The sequence below is a fragment of the Diabrotica virgifera genome, chromosome 8 (assembly GCF_917563875.1).
Source record: "Diabrotica virgifera virgifera chromosome 8, PGI_DIABVI_V3a".
NCBI classification, from domain to species: Eukaryota; Metazoa; Arthropoda; class Insecta; order Coleoptera; family Chrysomelidae; genus Diabrotica; species Diabrotica virgifera.
The window spans coordinates 87835107-87854502 of record NC_065450.1 but is presented as its reverse complement, the minus strand read 5'-3'; the positions used below and the strand labels follow the sequence as shown (position 1 = coordinate 87854502).

General features: G+C 31.2%; 1 protein-coding gene across 1 annotated transcript in view; it reads right to left on the bottom strand.

The window, feature by feature from the left end:
- The window catches only part of LOC126890782 (succinate--hydroxymethylglutarate CoA-transferase-like), a 91915-nt gene that overhangs the window by 28688 nt on the left and 43831 nt on the right, over positions 1-19396 (bottom strand). The window contains exon 3 of the mRNA XM_050659974.1: positions 10776-10795. Coding sequence (XP_050515931.1) covers positions 10776-10795 — 20 coding nt within the window. The remainder of the gene's footprint in view (positions 1-10775; positions 10796-19396) is intronic.

Below are 19396 nucleotides of genomic sequence, written 5' to 3'. Positions count from 1 at the left end.
CCTGCTCAGTGGAACGAGCTCAAAATTTTTAGTTTGCGGAATATGAGAGCTCATAAATAGCTCATAAATCAGGGCTATTTGTTTTTTAATTTTTGCAAGTGGGGGGGGGGGGGGGGCAGCTCAACACGGGTATCAGAGGCAGTGCCTCTAATGGTACCTTGTAGAGTAGGTATATCGGTGTGTTATGAAGAACGGGTCAGGGCCGTACTAATTTTTTTTATCATAAAAATAAAGTTAATAAAAAAGTTTTATAATAAAAATTAAATTATTTAGCAATTTTCAAAAAGTTAAATTGTATTTAAAGAATTATTGATGATGATACAACGAAAATAAAGTTATTTAGCAAATTTCAAACAGTTAAATTGTATTTAAAGAATTGATGATGAAATAACGAAATAACGTAAATAGTCGATTGGTATACTGGTGAGGCACTGCCTCACCTGCCTCATAGGACCAGCCGCCACTGCTCGCAACCATTTATTGTTAAACTTCCGACGACCGGTTTCGCTCTCTACAATATGCAGAGCATCATCATCAGGTCAACGCTTACAAGTAAGCTAAATGCTACAAATAAACACCAGAGTTAGAACACTAGTTGTAAAAAAGATGCTACAAGATCAATAAGATCAGGCAAATATTTAAAAAATATACATAAATTAGAACCACATTCAAATACACATGTATGCGTACATACTGGCAAAACCAAACGCTCTTATGCCCGCAAACATATGCAAATGTATGCAGTCTGTGATTATACAATGTAAACGTGTTGTACTTTTGCTCAAATTATGCTAATGGGGATTGAATATTCGGACCATGATAGGTTAACAAGTACATGGGCAAGTTCTTGAGGGTAGAGAGAAAAGTGGCGAAAGACACTTAATGTTTAATATGTAACAGATTTAATGTTTTATTTAAATTTATTATAAGCTTTCTATTTATTTATGTGTTAATGATTGTAAGACTGACAACGTTTGGATAAAAAACAGCCATATGACTGCTGATACAATCATTTAGTTGTTTAACTATTTTTTCCTGTTTACGACCACTGCCCCTAGCTCAACAGTATCTAGGAGCAATGGCCTTAACATCTTGGTTATAATTGCACAATTTCAGTTATTAATTTTTTTGATCCAAACGTTGTCAGTCTTACAATCATTAACACATAAATAAATAGAAATCTTTTAATAAATTTAATTAAAACATTAAAACCGATACATATTAAAATTTAAATAGATCACATCACTTTTTGTTCCATTTCACAAACAAAACATCAAACACAGATTTCTTGGCTGTCTTTCGCCACTTTTCTCTCTACCCTCAAGAAATTGCCCATATACTTGTTAACCTATGTACCATTGTCCGTATATCCAATCAAATCCTCATTAGCATAATTTGAGCAATAAATCATGTTATTGAAGACTATAGAAATCTCATTGTAACGGCATGTAAGTACAACACGTTTACATTGCATAATCACAGACCGCATACATTTGCATGTGTTTGCGGGCATAAGAGCGTTTGTTTTTGCAAGTATGTGTGCATACATGTGTATTTGTCTGTGGTTTTAATTTATGTATATTTTTAAATATTGGCCTGATCTTATAGCATATTTTTTACAACTAGACAATGTTCTAACTCTGGTTTTTATTTGTAGCATTTAGTTTACTTGTAACCGTTGACATTATGATGCTCTGCATATTGTAGAGAGCGAAACCGGTCGTCGGAAGTTTGACAATAAATGATTGCGAGTACATCTGTTTTTACTTCATTTAAAATATGATTAATATATTTAGATGCATAAAGACTACCTTCACCTCCACGCCGCATATTTTTCATAAAAGGGTGACTAAAAATGGAAATTTCAAAAATTAACATTTTGGGTCAATTCTTGCTCCTAGACCAGATAACTAACTGTATGTAACATCGTGTGGCACCATCCCTACCCCAAATAGCCTTACCAAAAAAAATTTACAGCACCCACGTCGTAACACGTTTTGGCTGCGTTTAGTGTGGTTTAGTTATGGAATTTTACTACACATTTTTGTACAATTTGCAATTTTTATATTTCAAGTGTTTTTTTGTGTAAGGGACAGTCATAGTAGATATGCCAGAGGAAGGTAGCTCAATATTGAACCATTTTTTAAAGTTTTAAATTTAACATTAAATTAAAAATTCATAATTCAGCTTTTACTACTCACAGTACCTATATTCGTTTTATTTTCTTTTGTGAAAACTTGTGAAACCTTTGAAAACTGTTTATGAAAGTATATTTAGAATTTTGATTGAAGTTCTAGAATAGTAAGATTTTAAAAAAGGTTCAATATTGAGTACTTACCTTACTCTGGCATATTCATAACGGTCCCTTTCACAAAAATCATTTGAATTATCCCTACGTTACCCACCAAAATATGGGATACACCGATGATAGACGATTAATTGATTTCATTAGCAACTCATCGTAGCTTTAGTTATAAAATATTTTGCGCACCGCAGATTAAGAATTGGCGTTAATATGACTAAATTCTTGCTCTAGTTGACTACGTCAATCGACTACCGTCCGATTTTTAAAGAAACGTCCAGAGACATTGAATATAACTAACAAACGGGCCAATTCAAAATAAAACAGTTAAAGATCAACAATCTATTTTTATTAATAATCTTCTCAAAAAGTAGTTTTACATCCTTTTTGACTATTGACGATTCGTAATTTTTATTTTTCTATTTCTGCTTTAACCCATTAACCTCTATAGGTACCAAATGGACAGAAAAAATTGCGTACGCATCGGAGTCTATGTACCATATTGTTAGGTAAAATTTCGCAGAGGCCTATTTGTAGTTCAAGGTTACCTCTTCTTGAATGAACTCAAATTTAGTCTCATACCTATTTTACAGTGTAATAACTTTTTGAATTCACGGTTAGTTTTGCTTGTGCCAAAATATAGCACAAGTGTGTTTTATTTTTATTATCTACTTTTTGCGCTAGGATCCTTCTTTTATTTTCAAAAGATTTTCTATAAACTTCAATAAATAAATTGTACAGATTTTCATATTTCATCTTTTGGTTTTTCGTAATTTCGCCAAAAATATAATGGGCAACGGTTTTAAATGGCAGTTTTTTTAAATTTTGGTCCGATCATTTGTTGCTTCGGAAATTTCAAAATAAAACTAAAATTTCGAAAATAACAAATTTGCTATAACTTTTGCGAAAATGACCTTAAGACTTTCATATTGTATGAAAAGTTGAGTTAAACAGTCCATATAATGCACAAAAAATTTTAAGACGATTCGTCAATTAGTATAAATTTTATTCAATTTGTTTATCCCAAAGAGATTTGTTTATCCATTTTTGCAATATGATTGTTCAGAAAATAATATTGACAGCAATTCTGTGGAAACCACGTGAAAGAAGAATAGTTATGTTTTGAATGTAATTAAAAAAATCACTAAAAAGTCATTTTTATCATTCCGAATTTTTTTTATTAAATTAAGAGTCATTTTTGGCTTATAAACAATTTGAATAACTTTGTTAATATTGACTCTAGACTAAGGTATTTTTACTTACCTTTCAGTCCTAGACTAGAGTATTGACTCTAGACTAGGTTAATTACGGTCAAAGTTAGCCACTTTCTTTATCTAATTCACAGCTACTTTGTTTATAACAATTAAGCAACCTAACTAGCGCCATTTTGAAGTTCAAGGTGTTTTGTGTAAAAGTTTGAGTATACTTTGAACTTCAACAAAGTGGTTAATAAAGCTTTAAAAATGGCGTTCTAACGAAAGCGATTTGTGGTCGGTGGAGGGAAATTATTAAAATCCGTGCACTCAAAAAATGAAATTGATTCTTCAAACACATGCTGCTATTAATATCTCCGGAGCTTTTTGATGGATTTTGATCATAATTTTTTAAATTTGTATGTACTCGTAGTCTTGTAGAGTACGATATGTACACCCCATGTACATGTACCATATCCCCACCATACATTATAATTTCATAAAAATCGGTCAAGCGGCCTCGGAGGAGTATGACAGCTAACACTGTGATAGGAGAATTTTATAGTTGTAATTATATAAATGGCTATTAAAAATAGGGGTTGGTGATAGAAGAGTGAAAAGGGTAGTATGTATTTTTAAATTCTACACCATATAAAATCAAGGCAGACAATTTTGTTCAAAAATATAAAAAAAAATGTCAGGGCCGCAACCCCCCTTATAATTTATGGGTATGACAATTAGCCCCGTATTTATAGTCAGTACTCAAGACTGATCTCGAGATCGGTCTCAGGCAAGACGATCTTAGGGCAACGTCGAGCTCAAGACCACGTTCTGTTTTATAAACGAGTCTTCGGCTGATCTCGGCCAAGATTGATCTCGAGGCTGAAAAATTATGGATTTTAAGCAATTTTGACATAGAACACCAACTAAAAACTGTCAATCGTCAAGTTAAATATCTTTGCAATGTTTTTATATTTAATTTGTTTTTTGAAACTAGATTAAGTATTAAAATGTTTTCAGTTAAATAAAGTTTATTTTATTGATTGAAAGTTTACATTTTTATTTTTTCTAAATCTTACATGCTATTTTTTCAAAGGTTAATGACCTCTCATAATTTATTTCCATTATGAGGTAAAGGATTTCTTTTCTTTGTGGTAAAGGATTGCATATTAAAGGAAAGTATAAATATATTCTTTGATATTACCCCAGTATAACAGAATACTGTGATATTACTTTATTCTTGGTTGGGAGTAATGGGGTTTAATGAAATATTCAAAGTTCTAAGAGAAAGCACTGGGAGATATAATTTATTTCTTATGAGAGAAAGCAAAGCAAATAAAACTCTGGTACTTCCTAGTATTACCTGCCTTTTTATTAATGGTGTAAGCTTTCTTCTATGTTTATATTCTTCATCTGACTTAAAAACAAGGAAGAAACCATGACAGGTGGAACTCGTATAAAATGCAATTACTATTTTCATGGGAATAAGCCTCAATTTAAGTTTGAAATTAAATTTACTTAATGTTTAAATTCTTAAAGACAGATCACATGCTATAAATTTTTTGTGACGGATATTATTGAGTTAAAGTTGATTTTATGTAATCGAATTAACTATATTTTAATAAAATCGCCCCAGGATTGCAACTCATAACTGTTGGCGATATTGTTTTAAAGTCATCTACCTACTCTAAAATGTATAAATATATGTCTGAATGAGTCAGATAAAATTAAATTATTAGAAGAATTTTTGTCAAGCAACAACAATATTGATATAAAATATTAACAATCTTACCCAAATAACAGCACAAAAGTAAATATAGCCTATCCATTTCTACTGGACATTAACGCTCCTCCTCCAATTCTACACTTCTATATCATCCAAATCTCCTTACTGCTTCGAGCAACTCTTTTCATGGTCTTTCTCTTTTTTTTCCTCCAAAAATAATCTCTTACATGTCGCTCTTACATTCAAGTAATGTTGACCTAGCCACCTGACTTTCCATATCTATTATTTTTTGCCAGTCCTAACTCAGAACTGCCAGCCCCTACCAGTACTATGTCTATTTTCATTTCATCTTTCTTATTCATTGTTTCAAGTGCCACAAGCATACAATGCCACTTAAAATAACTGCTTCATAATACATTTTTGCATTATAGTTGTCCTACATACATTTTTGACTTCAATCATATACCATCGATCTGCTTACTAGCTTACTCTTAGTAGTATCTTTTCTATTTCTTTTTCTTCTTCCCATTTATCAATTATTGCCACTCCTAAATACTTGAATTGGTTGAGATATTTTCAATTTTGTATGCCTTTGTTCCTGTTTTTAGTGTGAAAAATTTATTCTATTTCATCTCTCCACACATTTCAATACACTTAATATTTTATTTTTGTTTCATTTATAGACATGCAATTTTCTTGCTTCACCTCTCAAGTTTCTAAACAACTTCAGCTTTTTTTCTTGTTAAGAGGACTATGTCATCTGCATAAATAATGGTATACAGTGATGAGCGTGCTATTAACTGGCAAAATGACACAAAAGATGGAAACATATAGTACGTTGTGAAATAAAAGGAGATGAAACTAGTAGAGGTGTACAATTATCAATAGGAACCTATAAATTTACATTACATTACATAATCTCCCACCTTTAGACGTCTGTGACAGTTGTCATACTCCTCCCACACATCTAAAGGTGACAAACTATGTAATGTAAATTTATAGGTTCCTATAGATAATTTTACATCTCTTTTTATTTCACAACATATGTTTTCCATTTTTTGCGCTATTTTGCTGGTTATTAGAGTGCTCATCACAGTATTACTGTTTACACGCCTGGACCTCGGAGGTAATCTACACTATGTCGACATGGTGTTTTTTATTAGTTGGATTATACACATTGGTTATATATTATCATTAAAATATACTCATATTTTTCAACTAATTATGGGATATATCAGATTTTTATTAACATCCTAAGTGCTCTAAACTTTGTTGCAAACACATGCTAAACACAGTTGCTCGAAATGACATAGTGTAGTTTACCTCCGAGGTCCAGATGTGTAATTAATTTTATATTTGGTAAGGAAAGGTTTGTCAAATAAATACTTATTTAAGAAGAGGGAAACTCATACTCATTTATTTTAAAATAAAATATAAAAAATACATATTAAGAAATAAAATCAAAAATAATATATCTAACATAATACAGATTCAATAATGTATTCTCAGAATAAATAAACAAATTCCAGTTGAGCAAGATAAAGACAGAAGGTTCCTGAGGTTAAAATAGGCCGATTTAAGCTAACTTACCTTAGTACAAAGTTTATAATAACCGAGATACAGGGTGTCAAAGTTAAACTTTTTTTTTATTTAATATTGAATATTATTGACATGCATGAGGTATCAACACGAAATTTGGTATGTGGGGTTTTTTTGGGACGAGAAAACTAAATTCCTTACCAAAAATTATGTGTTGCCCAGAGGGCGCCACATACGCCTTTCAGCACTCATTTAATAAGTTCAATTTTTTTATGCGTCACTCCGTATAATTTTGACATTAAAATTTTTATTCCCCTATTAGTTTTACTTAAAAAAGGTATACCTTTTTCATCTCCCTAAACTCAACCGTTTTCGAGATAAACGCATTTTAAATCTGCGGTGCAACATAATTTTTAGCATAATATCATTGTAGTTACACCAGAAAAATAACTTAAAACCATAAAATTATCCAAAAATGTAACGCAAATTTCTTCAAATGGTATTTGCGATGCATTTACATAAATTTGAGAACTGGCACAATTATTATGGTTTTAAGTTATTTTTCGGGTGTAACTACAATGATATTATGCTAAAAATGATGGTGTATCGCAGATTTAAAATGCGTTTATCTCGAAAACGGTTAAGTTTAGGGAGATGAAAGAAGTATACCTTTTTTTAAGTAAAACTAATAGTAGAATAAAAATTTTAATGTCAAAATTATACAGAGTGAGGGATAAAAAAAATTCAACGTAATAAATGAGTGCTGAAAGGCGTATGTGGCGCCCTCTGGGCAATACATAATTTCTGGTAAGGAATTTAGTTTTCTCGACCCAAAAAACCCCCACATACCAAATTTCATGTTGTTATCTCATACCTGTCAGGAAATATTCAATAATAAATAAAAAAAAAGTTTAACTTTGACACCCTGTATCTCGGTTATTATAAACTTTGTACTAAGGTAAGTTAGCTTAAATCGGCCTATTTTAACCTCAGCAACCTTAGGTTAAGCTATGGCCCATTCTTTACCAAACACCCTGTATAGAAGTAATTGTGAATTAAATAATAAAAGTGGCTAACTTTGACCGCACTTAACCTAGACGAAAATTTTTTGTTTTGAAAATTCGTGTAAAAATACCAGATTTTGAAATCCCAAAGTTGATTTACTCTACAGTCAATATTACATAAAGTACAGTCAATATGCAGACTCTACTTTAGTAAAATGTTTTTGGAATGATAAAAATGACTTTTTTATTGATTTTTTTAAATGCTTTGAAAATATAAGTGTTTTTCTTTCATGTGTTTCCAGAGATTTGCTGTATCATTATTTTCTGAACAATAATATTGCAAAAAAAGCTCTTTGGGATAAACAAATTGAATAAAATTTAAACTAATTGATGGATCGTCTTGAAATTTTTTGAGAATGATATGTACTGGTTGTCTTAACTTTTCATGCAATAACACAATCTTAAGTTCCTTTTCACAAAGTTATAGCAAATTTTTTATTTTCGAAATTTTAGTCTTATTTTGCAATTAGCGAAGCAACAAATGATCGGGCCAACATTTAAAAACTGCCATCTTGAACCTTTGCTCATAAGACATTTAATTACCCTATTTTTACCTGCAGCGATTTAAACGAAAAAACTGCAATTTTTGACACTTATTTGTTAACAACTAAAATTCTCGTCCGAAGTGTGACAGGCATTTTTGTATTTATAATGTATTAGGTATATAGTACCCAAAAAACCCATTTGCAACCTGGCTGCTCAAGTGTCCCAACAAAAACCTTATTCCTCTGGACTACAGGAAGTGTAATTCAAATTTAGCGGGCCGTAATGCTTGTTTGTAATTGGTCCAACCTCGGCAAGTTTACTCCACTGTTATGAAATTTTGACACTAATCACATTTATGAAATTTTGACACTATTGGCATTTCATAGGTTAATTGAGTTATATCAGCGATTTTTTGTGTTATTCCTTTAATTTTTAGATTTTTAGTCTGCTTTTAGGTATATAAAAAACACTTGAATTTAGAACTCTTTAGCGACGTATTAGTATAATATAATATTTATGGATTACCTTCGAAGACCGACAAGATCAACCAAAAAAGATGTATTTGGTAATTCTTCTAGTGACTTTCTTGGGTGTGAATCTGCCTTTTTAGTTTACTCCTCCTGGTTTAAAAAAAGCATAGAGAGAAAGTTTTTTTTGAGATCGCAGCGCCCTAATCGGCGAAGGAGCTGACTTATCAGATCCCATGTAACATTTTTGTCTGGAGTGTATATATTTATGGGGCCAAAAGTAGGCATACTCGTTTTATCATGAATAATTCTACTATGTTGATAAAACTGAATCAACATTGATTTTATTTAAAAAGTGATAAGCACTGTAGAAAATGTGATAAGAAAATAGGTTTAAAAAACGTAGTTTTTCATTTTTAATTGTTTTGAATATCATTAAACAACAAATATGCATTTCGAATAAATTTGGTTCAAGTATTGTTTAGCAATTATGATTTTTCATCTTGTTTTCAGTGTTCAAGGTTTCAATTCCAATACAAAAACACCTAAAGGCTGGTTTTCACGCTTTGTTTTATTGTTGGTTTTGTCCGGCATACAAAACCATGACAAAATAATCGTTTTTTCCAGTGACTACGTGTTTTCTCTTCCGCTTTCTACCAGAGTTCCAATCCACAGTATTGAATAGTGTGAAGTTTGTTCAGTGAATCTTTTTGAGAGAAATTTTTTTATTATGGAGAAAACACATACTATCATCAGCTTTCCCCTTGGAATCTTACTTATTCGGTAGATGATATCGCTAATCTTCTCCATGACGTACGGACCTTCAACTGTAAGGATACAAGGTCTAAGGGCAAGAGGGATATGAAGAGGGAAAATATAAGAAGAATAGAAGCCAGTATTCCCACGTCCCGTTACTAAAAAACTGAGAGGCAAACATGACAACTATTCTTCTGAGACTTCTCGTCATCGTCTATATAGTTCCTGACTTCATATCAGTATTAATATGTCTGTTTCGCTATATAGTGGAGTCAATGGAGGTTTTCACCTCCGATTTCGTTGAACCTTCATCGAATTTTATGAAAATTGGTGAGTAGTTAGAGGATACCTCAAGGAACAAAGGTGATATGATGCTAACTTGCGCTTTTACCCTGGGGGTGGATGCCACCCCTTCTCGGAGGTGAAAATTATTTCATTAAAAATAATACCATAAATCGATAAAGGGGCAAATTCTAAGCAAAATTTGTTATATAAAATTATTAATATAAATCAATACTTTTTGAGTTATTAAAGATCAAAGATTTTATTTTTTCGTAAAAAAATGCATGTTTTAAAGCTGTTTTTCACGTGTAACTCAAAAACTATAAGCTTTTACAAAAAAGTTATTATTACCAAAATTAAAGATAATAAAAAGTTGAATACACTTCTCATTTAAAGAAGTACACTAATGTTAATTCAAAGTAAGTTATGGGTAATTGAAGGTATATTTTTTTTGACGAGTACGCAAATTTAAGTATTCAACCTGAAATAACGGGAAAACGATGCATTTTATAAAATATACCTACTAAACACTTGTCAAAGTACTTTGGAATACTTATCAAATGAGCTTCATAAGACGTTAATAGCATCAAAATTAAGCAAGTTATGATGAAAATAAGAGAACGTTTTGGATTTTTTTTGGAAAAAGTTAAAAATAAAACATCTTCATTTCCAGAAAAATTAAAATTTATAGAAATCCTTAAAAGAGTTTCTTTATAATAGCATAAGTAATGATTTCAACAATTTTGACCGGTTTAGAATGCATATTTTTGAAAAAAAGATGTAATTTAAAAAAATCAGAATTTTTCAGATTATCGTAATTCTCATTTTCTTTTAATAATAACTCCAAAAATACTCAATATACGAAAAAAATGATATATTATTAAATTTTAGTTTTTTCTGTACCAAATATTTTATCTGTCTTACTATTTCTGTAGGGTACAAAATAACCGAGATAGAAACGTTTTAAGCTTAAATTTTGCCTGCGAGAACCATGTAACCGGGCAATTTAACCTTTTATTTTTAAAAAAGTAAGGGGTTTAGAAAATTAATTTTAACGTGGTTTAAAAGCCCTTAGTTTCAGCTTTCAAATAGTTTTTAGGCGAGTCTCATGTCTCAAAATTAAGGGAGTTATTAAAAAAAAACAATAACATTTTTTGGAAAAATTTTTAAAAGATAAATTTTGAAAAAATTTTGGAGCATAAATTTTAATGCTATCAACTTGTTCTTGGGCTCATCTGATAGATATTTTTAAATACTTTGACAAATGTTTAATAAGTTTGTGTTATAAAATGCATAATTTTCACGTTATTTAAGCTTTAATACTTAGATTTGGGGTAGTCGCCGAAAGAAATATACATTCAATTACCTATAACTCACTTTTAGTTAACACTAAAAGGTTTTTCTAGTAAGGAATTTATTTCATTTTTTATTATCTTCAATTTTGGTAATAACTTTTTTGTAAAAACTTATAGTTTTTGAGTTATTTATAAAAAATCGGTTAAAAACGTGCGTTTTTCTCAGGAAAAATTAAAATCTCTAATCTTTAATAACTCAAAAAGTTATGATTAATTTCAATAACTTTATATAACAAATTTTGCTTAGAGTTAGTCCCTCTATCGAATTATGGGGTTATTTTTAATAAAATAATTTTCACCCCCGAGAAGGGGTGGCATTCACCCCCAGGGTAAAAGCGCAAGTTGGCACCATGTCACCCTTCTTCCTTGAGATATCCTCTAACCACTCCCCAATTTTGATCCAAATCGATGGAGGTTCAACGAAATCGGAGGTAATGGCTCATATCCACCTTCAGTGACTCCACTAATATAGTGTTATTAAGTCATACTGCCAATCTATTTGCTTTTTGTACTTGATTTCTCACTTCTTTGTCCAGGTCTCCGTAGCTGTACAGCGTAATTCCAAGTTATTTTATTCTCATTACTTATTCAATACTGATGCCATCAATTTCTATTTTACATCAGATTGGTTCTTTGCTGATTACTAGGGAGCGGATTTTATGCTAAATGCATATTGCATGCATATTTCGCATTTTTGAGAACTTTACTAAATTTTGCATATTTTTAAAGAAACACGCATATTTTGTGCACATTTAAAAGATTTAAGTCCAAAAAAAATATTTTAAATTTTTTAATTCGACACAAAATATTTCCCCGCACAAGCTGTCGTATCTATTAATTCGGGAACTACCTGAAGATGCCTTTTCATTTTTTCTTAGAAAATACCCGATCTTTACACAAAGTACTTATAGTGCTTATAGTACGCCGTTATAAAATGATTGTAGGATGTTAAAATGATGAAGGATGGTTTACCGGGAAATCAGAATTTTATTCACTTTTATTATATTTAGTACCTAGGTATGTTGTTAAGAGAATTTACACCTTCAACCATAGTTTTACGATTTTCTAACGGAAATTGAAATATTCAAGCTTTAGATCAGATCCCGTAAATCAGTAAAATTAGTAAAATTACATGGTTAAAGCTGGTCAACAAATTAAATTAATTTATGCAAATTTAGTTCACGTAACTTGTTTAGAGCATGGATGTAACAGAGTAGCTGAACATATTAGGGGTGAATTCCCTGATGTAAATGTACTAATCAGTAGCGTAAAAAAAGTATTTGTCAAAAGTACTTTACAGGTCTAGTTGTACAAGAACAAATTACCTAATGTACCTTTAGCTCCCGAATCAGTACTGAATAGGTGGAGAACTTGGTTGGAAGCTGCAATTTTTTCTGCTGAACATTTTGTGGCAATTACGGAATTGCTTTTAGAATTTAACGCCGAAGACAGTGCTGCTATTATAAAGACACAACATATTGTTAAAACTACTTCTTCATTGGCAAACCAGCTAACTTTTATCAAGACGAATTATAGTTTTATAGTAAAAACCATAAATAATTTAGAAAATCGGAAAATGTCTTTAACAGAGTCCGTCGAAATAGTTAGAAATTTTAAAGCACACATTTCGAAAGTTCCCGGTAAAATCGGTAATTCAGTTAAAAAGAAATTAGAATTGGTTCTAGAAAAAAATAACGGCTTTAAAACTTTGGAGGACATATACGAAATTTTTAGTGGAAATTTTGAAATTGATTTTGGTGTAGAATTTTGGGCTTTAACAAGTTATTTTAAATACGCCCCAATTACTTCCGTTGATGTTGAAAGGAGTTTTTCAAGTTATAAAAATATTTTATCTGATCAAAGAAAATGCCTCGTAAAAAATTTGGAAAAACACATTGTAGTGAATTATAATCGAAGATATATGTATATAGTGATATTGTTGTTTTATTTTAAATAGGTAACTATTGGCATCAGTTTTTGTAAAAAATGTGAATAATTTGCATATATGAAAAATAACGAATTTAGTTGAAAGATAATAAATAAGATTGCCGCCCCCCCCATATAAAAGAACCCCCTAGAATAGAATAAAACAGAAAATTTGTGGTTTCTCGAAATGAGCATTTTTTTGAATTTTTGTGCATATCTTGCGCATATTTCGTAATTTTTTACTGCATATATATGCGCATATATCATCAAAATTGATTGCATATAAATCCGCTCCCTAGATTACCATTGTTTTAGTTTTTGATGTTGTTTGTTGAAATTGTCAAATTGAATTCGTTTGCTCTTATATTAAAACTGTGGACTAATCTTTGCAGACTATTCTCATCTTGGGCTATCAGTATTGTGTCGTCTGCTTAACAGAGAATTTTTACTTTTTTGCTTCTCACTATTCTGTATCCTCTTCTCCTTTGTTGAGATTTTTAATGATTTCATCCATTATTACATTGAAGAGCATAAGGCTCAATGAGTTCCCCTGTCCCCTATCTAGGGGAACTTCTTTATTATACAGAAGATGGATTACATCTTTAAATCTTAATCTGTCAAATGCTTTCTTCAAAGTCAACCAGACATTTCAAATGAGGTTACTTAGCAGACCATAATATTCTTTATTTAGTATATTTATTTCTTTTTCTACTTTCATAGTCTAGTTTAGTACTATATCTATTATGATTTGATCTTCTTCTTCTTCTAATGGCGCTACAACCCTTTGTGAGTCTTGGCCTGCTTAACAATGTTCTTCCATTCTGCCCTGTCGGACACTTTCCTTCGCCACTGCCTGATGTTCATGGTTTTAAGATCCCCCTCTACGTCGTCTATCCATCTTTTACGGGACCTTCCTCTTGTTCTATTTCCTTGGAGCTTCAATATCTGGATTACTTTTACAGCCCGATTATCTGGCTTTCTTTCTAGGTGGCCAAGCCAGTTTAGTCTTTGTGACTTTACAAATCTAACAATATCTGCGCACTGCACGAACCATCGCTGAATTGGGTTGGTCCAAATATCTTCCTTAGTATTTTGCGCTCAAATATTATCAGTTGATTTTGATCAGTGGTTGAGAGGGTCCACGTTTCACATCCATATGTGACCACTGGTTTAATTACTGTTTTGTACATTCTAAGCTTAGACTCACGGTTCAGTAACTTACTTTTCATTAAGTCTTTGTATGCATATTACCGCTAGGAATCCGTGCTTGTATCTCTTGACTGGTGTTGTCATTTATTATTGAGCCAAGGTAGGGAAAACTGGAGGTATATTCGTAGGTATGTCTATCTTCAGATTCTCATGTTGATTCGACTTTGTGCACTCCATATATTTTGTTTTGCTTTCATTTATACAGGGTATTTGGTAAAGAATGGCCCATATCTAACTCTAGATTCCTGAGCTTAAAATAGGTCGACTTAAGCTAACTTACCTTAGTACGAAAGTTGATAATAACCGAAATACATGGTGTCAAAGTTAAATTTTTGTTTTATTTATTCTTAAATATTTCATACAGGCACGGGATAACAATACGAAATTTGGTAAGCGGGGTTTTTTGGGATATAAAATCTAAATTCGCCACCAAAAATGATATATTACCCAGAGGGCTCCACATACGTCTTTCAGCGCTCATTTAATACGTTCAATTTTTTTTATCCCCACTCTATAGACTCTTTAAATCAAAATTTTAATTCACTTAATATTTTTACTTAAAAAATGTATAGTAGTGCGGCAGATTCGTGCAAATATTATAAGAATTGTGCATTTAATGATAGAAGCATATAATTTGGACCACATATACTACACATATAAAGGTTCAAATTTAGATATGAGGCCATCTCAGATTTTGCCTTTTACAAAAATGGCGGGGATTCAAAATGGAGACTATACATATGTGACTAATAGCACGATAACTTTTGAACGAGACTTCAGATTTCAACCAAATTTGGTGTATAGGTTCTTTTTTTGATGTATAAGATCGATGTCTTCAACCGGAAGAATCGGTTTGCCAGAAGTTGCGTGTTTCCTGGTTTTTATGTAAAAATATGTTGTTTTCGTTTTAATTATTTCACCCTGTATGTATTAATTTTTCAAATAGTTAATACGGCCATTAAAAAGAGCGTAAAAATATTTTTTAGGAAATATTTTTACCTTTTTAGTTATGTTAATTACGATATATTAGGTGCAAAACGTATCTTCACATGTACCTACATGTGGCAGATTCGTGCAAATATTATAAGAATTATTGTGCATTTAATGGTAGAAGCATATAATTTGGACCACATATACTACACATATAGAGGTTCAAATTTAGATACGAGGCCATCTCAGTTTTTGTTCCTTTTACAAAAATGGCGGGCATTCAAAATGGCGACTATACATATGTGACTAATAGCACGATACCTAACTTTTGAACGATATGTCAGATTTCAACCAAATTTGGTATATAGGTTCTTTTTTTGATGAATAATTTCGAGGTATTGAACCGGAAGAATCGGTATACCAGTATTTCTGTTTTTACTGTTTTTTTTTATGAAAAAATATGTTGTTTCTTTTTCAATTATTTCACCCTGTATGTATTAATTTTTCAAAAAGATGATACCGGCGTTGAAACGAGCGTAAAAATATTTTTTAGGAAATATTTTGAACTCTTTAGTTATATTAATTACCATTTAATACATACATAACGTATCTTCACATGTAGGTACCTCTGTGCGGCAGATTCGTGCTAATGATAATATAATAATTATTGTTCATTTAATGTTAGAAGCATATAATTTGGACCACACAAACTACACATACAAAGATTCAAATTTAGATATGAGGCCATCTCAGATTTAGTCTTTTACAAAAATGGCGGGCATTCAAAATTAACCTGCCGCCCATAGGTACATGTGAACATACGTTATGCATTTATTAAATGGTAATTAACACAACTGAAAAGTTCAAAATATTTCCTAAAAAATATATTTACACTTTTTTCAATGGCGTTATTACCTTTTTGAAAAATTTATATATACAGGGTGAAAGAATTGAAAAAGAAACAACATATTATTACATAAAAAACAGTAAAAACACAAATTCTGGTAAACCGATTCTTCCAGTTCAAGACCTCGATATTATTCATCAAAAAAGAACCTATATACCAAATTTGGTTGAAATCTGACGTTTAGTTCAAAAGTTATCGTGCTATTAGTCACATATGTATATTCGCCATTTTGAATGCCCACCATTTTTGTAAAAGGAATAAAAACTGAGATAACCTCGTATCTAAATTTGAACCTTTATACAGTGTGTCAATTTTAAAACTTACAATGGGCTATATCTCACGAACAAAAGCTGATATCGAAAAATGCTTGAAACCGTTTCTAGGATAGTAAGGGGGAACTAAAATGACATGAAAGAGAACTCACCCCCATCAACCCCCTAGGCCCCACCCATCACAACCAAAAAAGTTTAAATTGCAAACCCCTACTTGTGATACATCATTAAAAAGACTATAAAAAATGCTATTCAATGGTATAAATAATAATTATACAGGGTGAAGCCATAATTGTGAAACTTTGGCTTAAATGAAAAATTTAATAAGGTTTTGTTGAATTACAAATTTATTAAAAATGTCAATTAAGTAAATATTAATGTGAATTCCGTTGTTTGGTAAACAATAATATAGCCTATTTTCAAATTCTGTACGAAATTTAGCAAATGATCTAGTAATAGGGCGACATGCTTGAGTAATTCTTTCTCGCAATTCCCCAAGTGAAGCAAGTTGAGTTTTATAGGTTTTTTAGGGTAACCCCATAGAAAAAAGTAATATACTATCCTACTACAAAAAGTACTATCCAATGGTATAAATAATAATTATACAGGGTGTTAATATCAGCTGGCTTACTATGACTTTTGTATTTGTAATGCTATCTCCCGGACTATTATTTTAAATGGTAAGTGTCCGCCTGTACTTTTTTTTTGTTAATTAAAACTTAATTTGCCATTTTTGCCTTAAATCAGTTGTTTATAAAACTTAACTTGCGTCACTTGGGAAATTGCGAGAAATAATTACTCAAGCATGTCGCCCTATTACTAGAAAAACATTTGTCAAATTTCGTGCAGAATTTGAAAATAGTCTGTATTATTGTTTACAAAACAACGGAACCAACTTTGAACATTTACTTAATTGACATTTTTATCAAATTTGTAGTTCAACAAAACCTCATTAAATTTTTCATTTAAGCCAAAGTTTCACAATTATTGCTTCACCCTGTATAATTATTATTTATACCATCGGATAGCATTTTTTATAGCCTTTTCAATGATGTATCACAAGTAGGAGTTTGCAATTTAAACTATTTTGGTTGTGGTGGGTGGGGCCTAGGGGGTTGATAGGGGTGAGTTCTCTTTCATGTCATTTTAGTTCCCCCTTACTATCCTAAAAACGGTTTCAAGCATTTTTCGTTTTCAGCTTTTGTTCGTGAGATATAGCCATTGTAAGTTTTAAAATTGACACATTGTATGTGTAGTATATGTGGTCCAAATTATATGCTTTTACCATTAAATGCACAATAATTCTTATATTTGCACGAATCTGCCGCATATAGGTACATGTGAAGATACGTTTTGCATTTATTAAATGGTAATTAATTAAATGGCAATTAACATAACTAAAAAGTTAAAAATATTTCCTAAAAAATATTTTTACGCTCTTTTCAATGGTGGTATTAACTTTTTGAAAAATTAATACATACACGATGAAAGAATTGAAAAAAAAAACAGCATGTTTTTACATAAAAACCAGGAAAAACACACCTTCTGGTAAACCGATTCTTCCGGTTCAAGACCTCGATCTTATACATCAAAAGAAGAATATATATAGGTACCAAATTTGGTTGAAATCTGAAGTCTCGTTCAAAAGTTATCGTGCTATTAGTCACAATGCATAGTCGCCATTTTGAATCCCCGCCATTTTTGTAAAAGGCAAAATCTGAGATGCCTCATATCTAAATTTGAACCTTTATATGTGCAGTATTATATATTATGTGGTCCAAATTATATACTTCTATCATTAAATGCACAATTGTTTCACATATCGGCTGCACTATAGGTACTATGTTCATCTTGCTAAACCCAACTGTTTTCGAGATAAACGCATTTTAAATCTGCGATACAACATCATTTTTTGCATAATATCATTGTAGTTAGACTCGAAAAATTTAAACTTGAAATCATAAGATTGTGCCAGTTCTCATATTTATGTTATTGCATCGTAAATTCCATTTGGAGAAATTTGCGATACATTTTTGTAGATTTTCATAGTTTTAAGATATGTTTCGGGCGTAGCTACAATGATATTATGCAAAAAATTATGTTGCCTCGCAGATTTAAAATGCGTTTATCTTGAAAACGGTTGAATTTAGAGAGATGGATGTAGTATACCTTTTTTAAGTAAAAATATTAAGAGAATAAAAGTTTTGATTCAAAAAGTATGTAGAGTGGGCAATAAAAAAAATTGAACCTATTAAATAAGCGCTGAAAGGCGTATGTGGCGCCCTCTTGGTAATACATCATTTTTGGTGGCGAATTTAGATTTCTCTTACCAAAAAACCCCGCTTACAAAATTTCGTATTATTATCCCATGCCTGTTAGAAAATATTCAAGAATAAATAAAATAAAAGTTTAACTTTGACACCCTGTATTTCGGTTATTATCAACTTTTGTACTAAGGCAAGTTAGCTTAAATCGACCTATTTTAACCTCAGGAATCTAAGATTAAGATATGGCCAATTCTTTACCAAATACCCTGTATATAGACCAAACGTAGCAGCTTCCCGTTTCAGCTCTATAGCTTTTTCGCTTAAGAGCAAACAGTAGCCATCAACAGGTAGCAACAAACGCGTTCCAAGATTGCGGCTCTAATTTTGAATATTTTGTCGAGATATTTGGCACACATATTCATAATATAATAAAGAATGGCGGTACAGAGCCCAATTTCATAAATATGTTAGTATGTGGAAATTACTCTATAACTAAATAAAATATTGAAAAAAGGAGCCTGTACCGCCATTAAGAAAGACAAAAAAATACACTTTCTTCAAATAGACTTTTTTAAAACGTACCTAGATTTTGTGTCACATTGGAACTACTAAAAATAGATTTTTTTATAACAAGAAATCGAACGTCACTGACTTGGCAACATTTCGCGCCTATGTGTATAAAAATTATTGGTTTTGATAGTACAAACGTCACTGT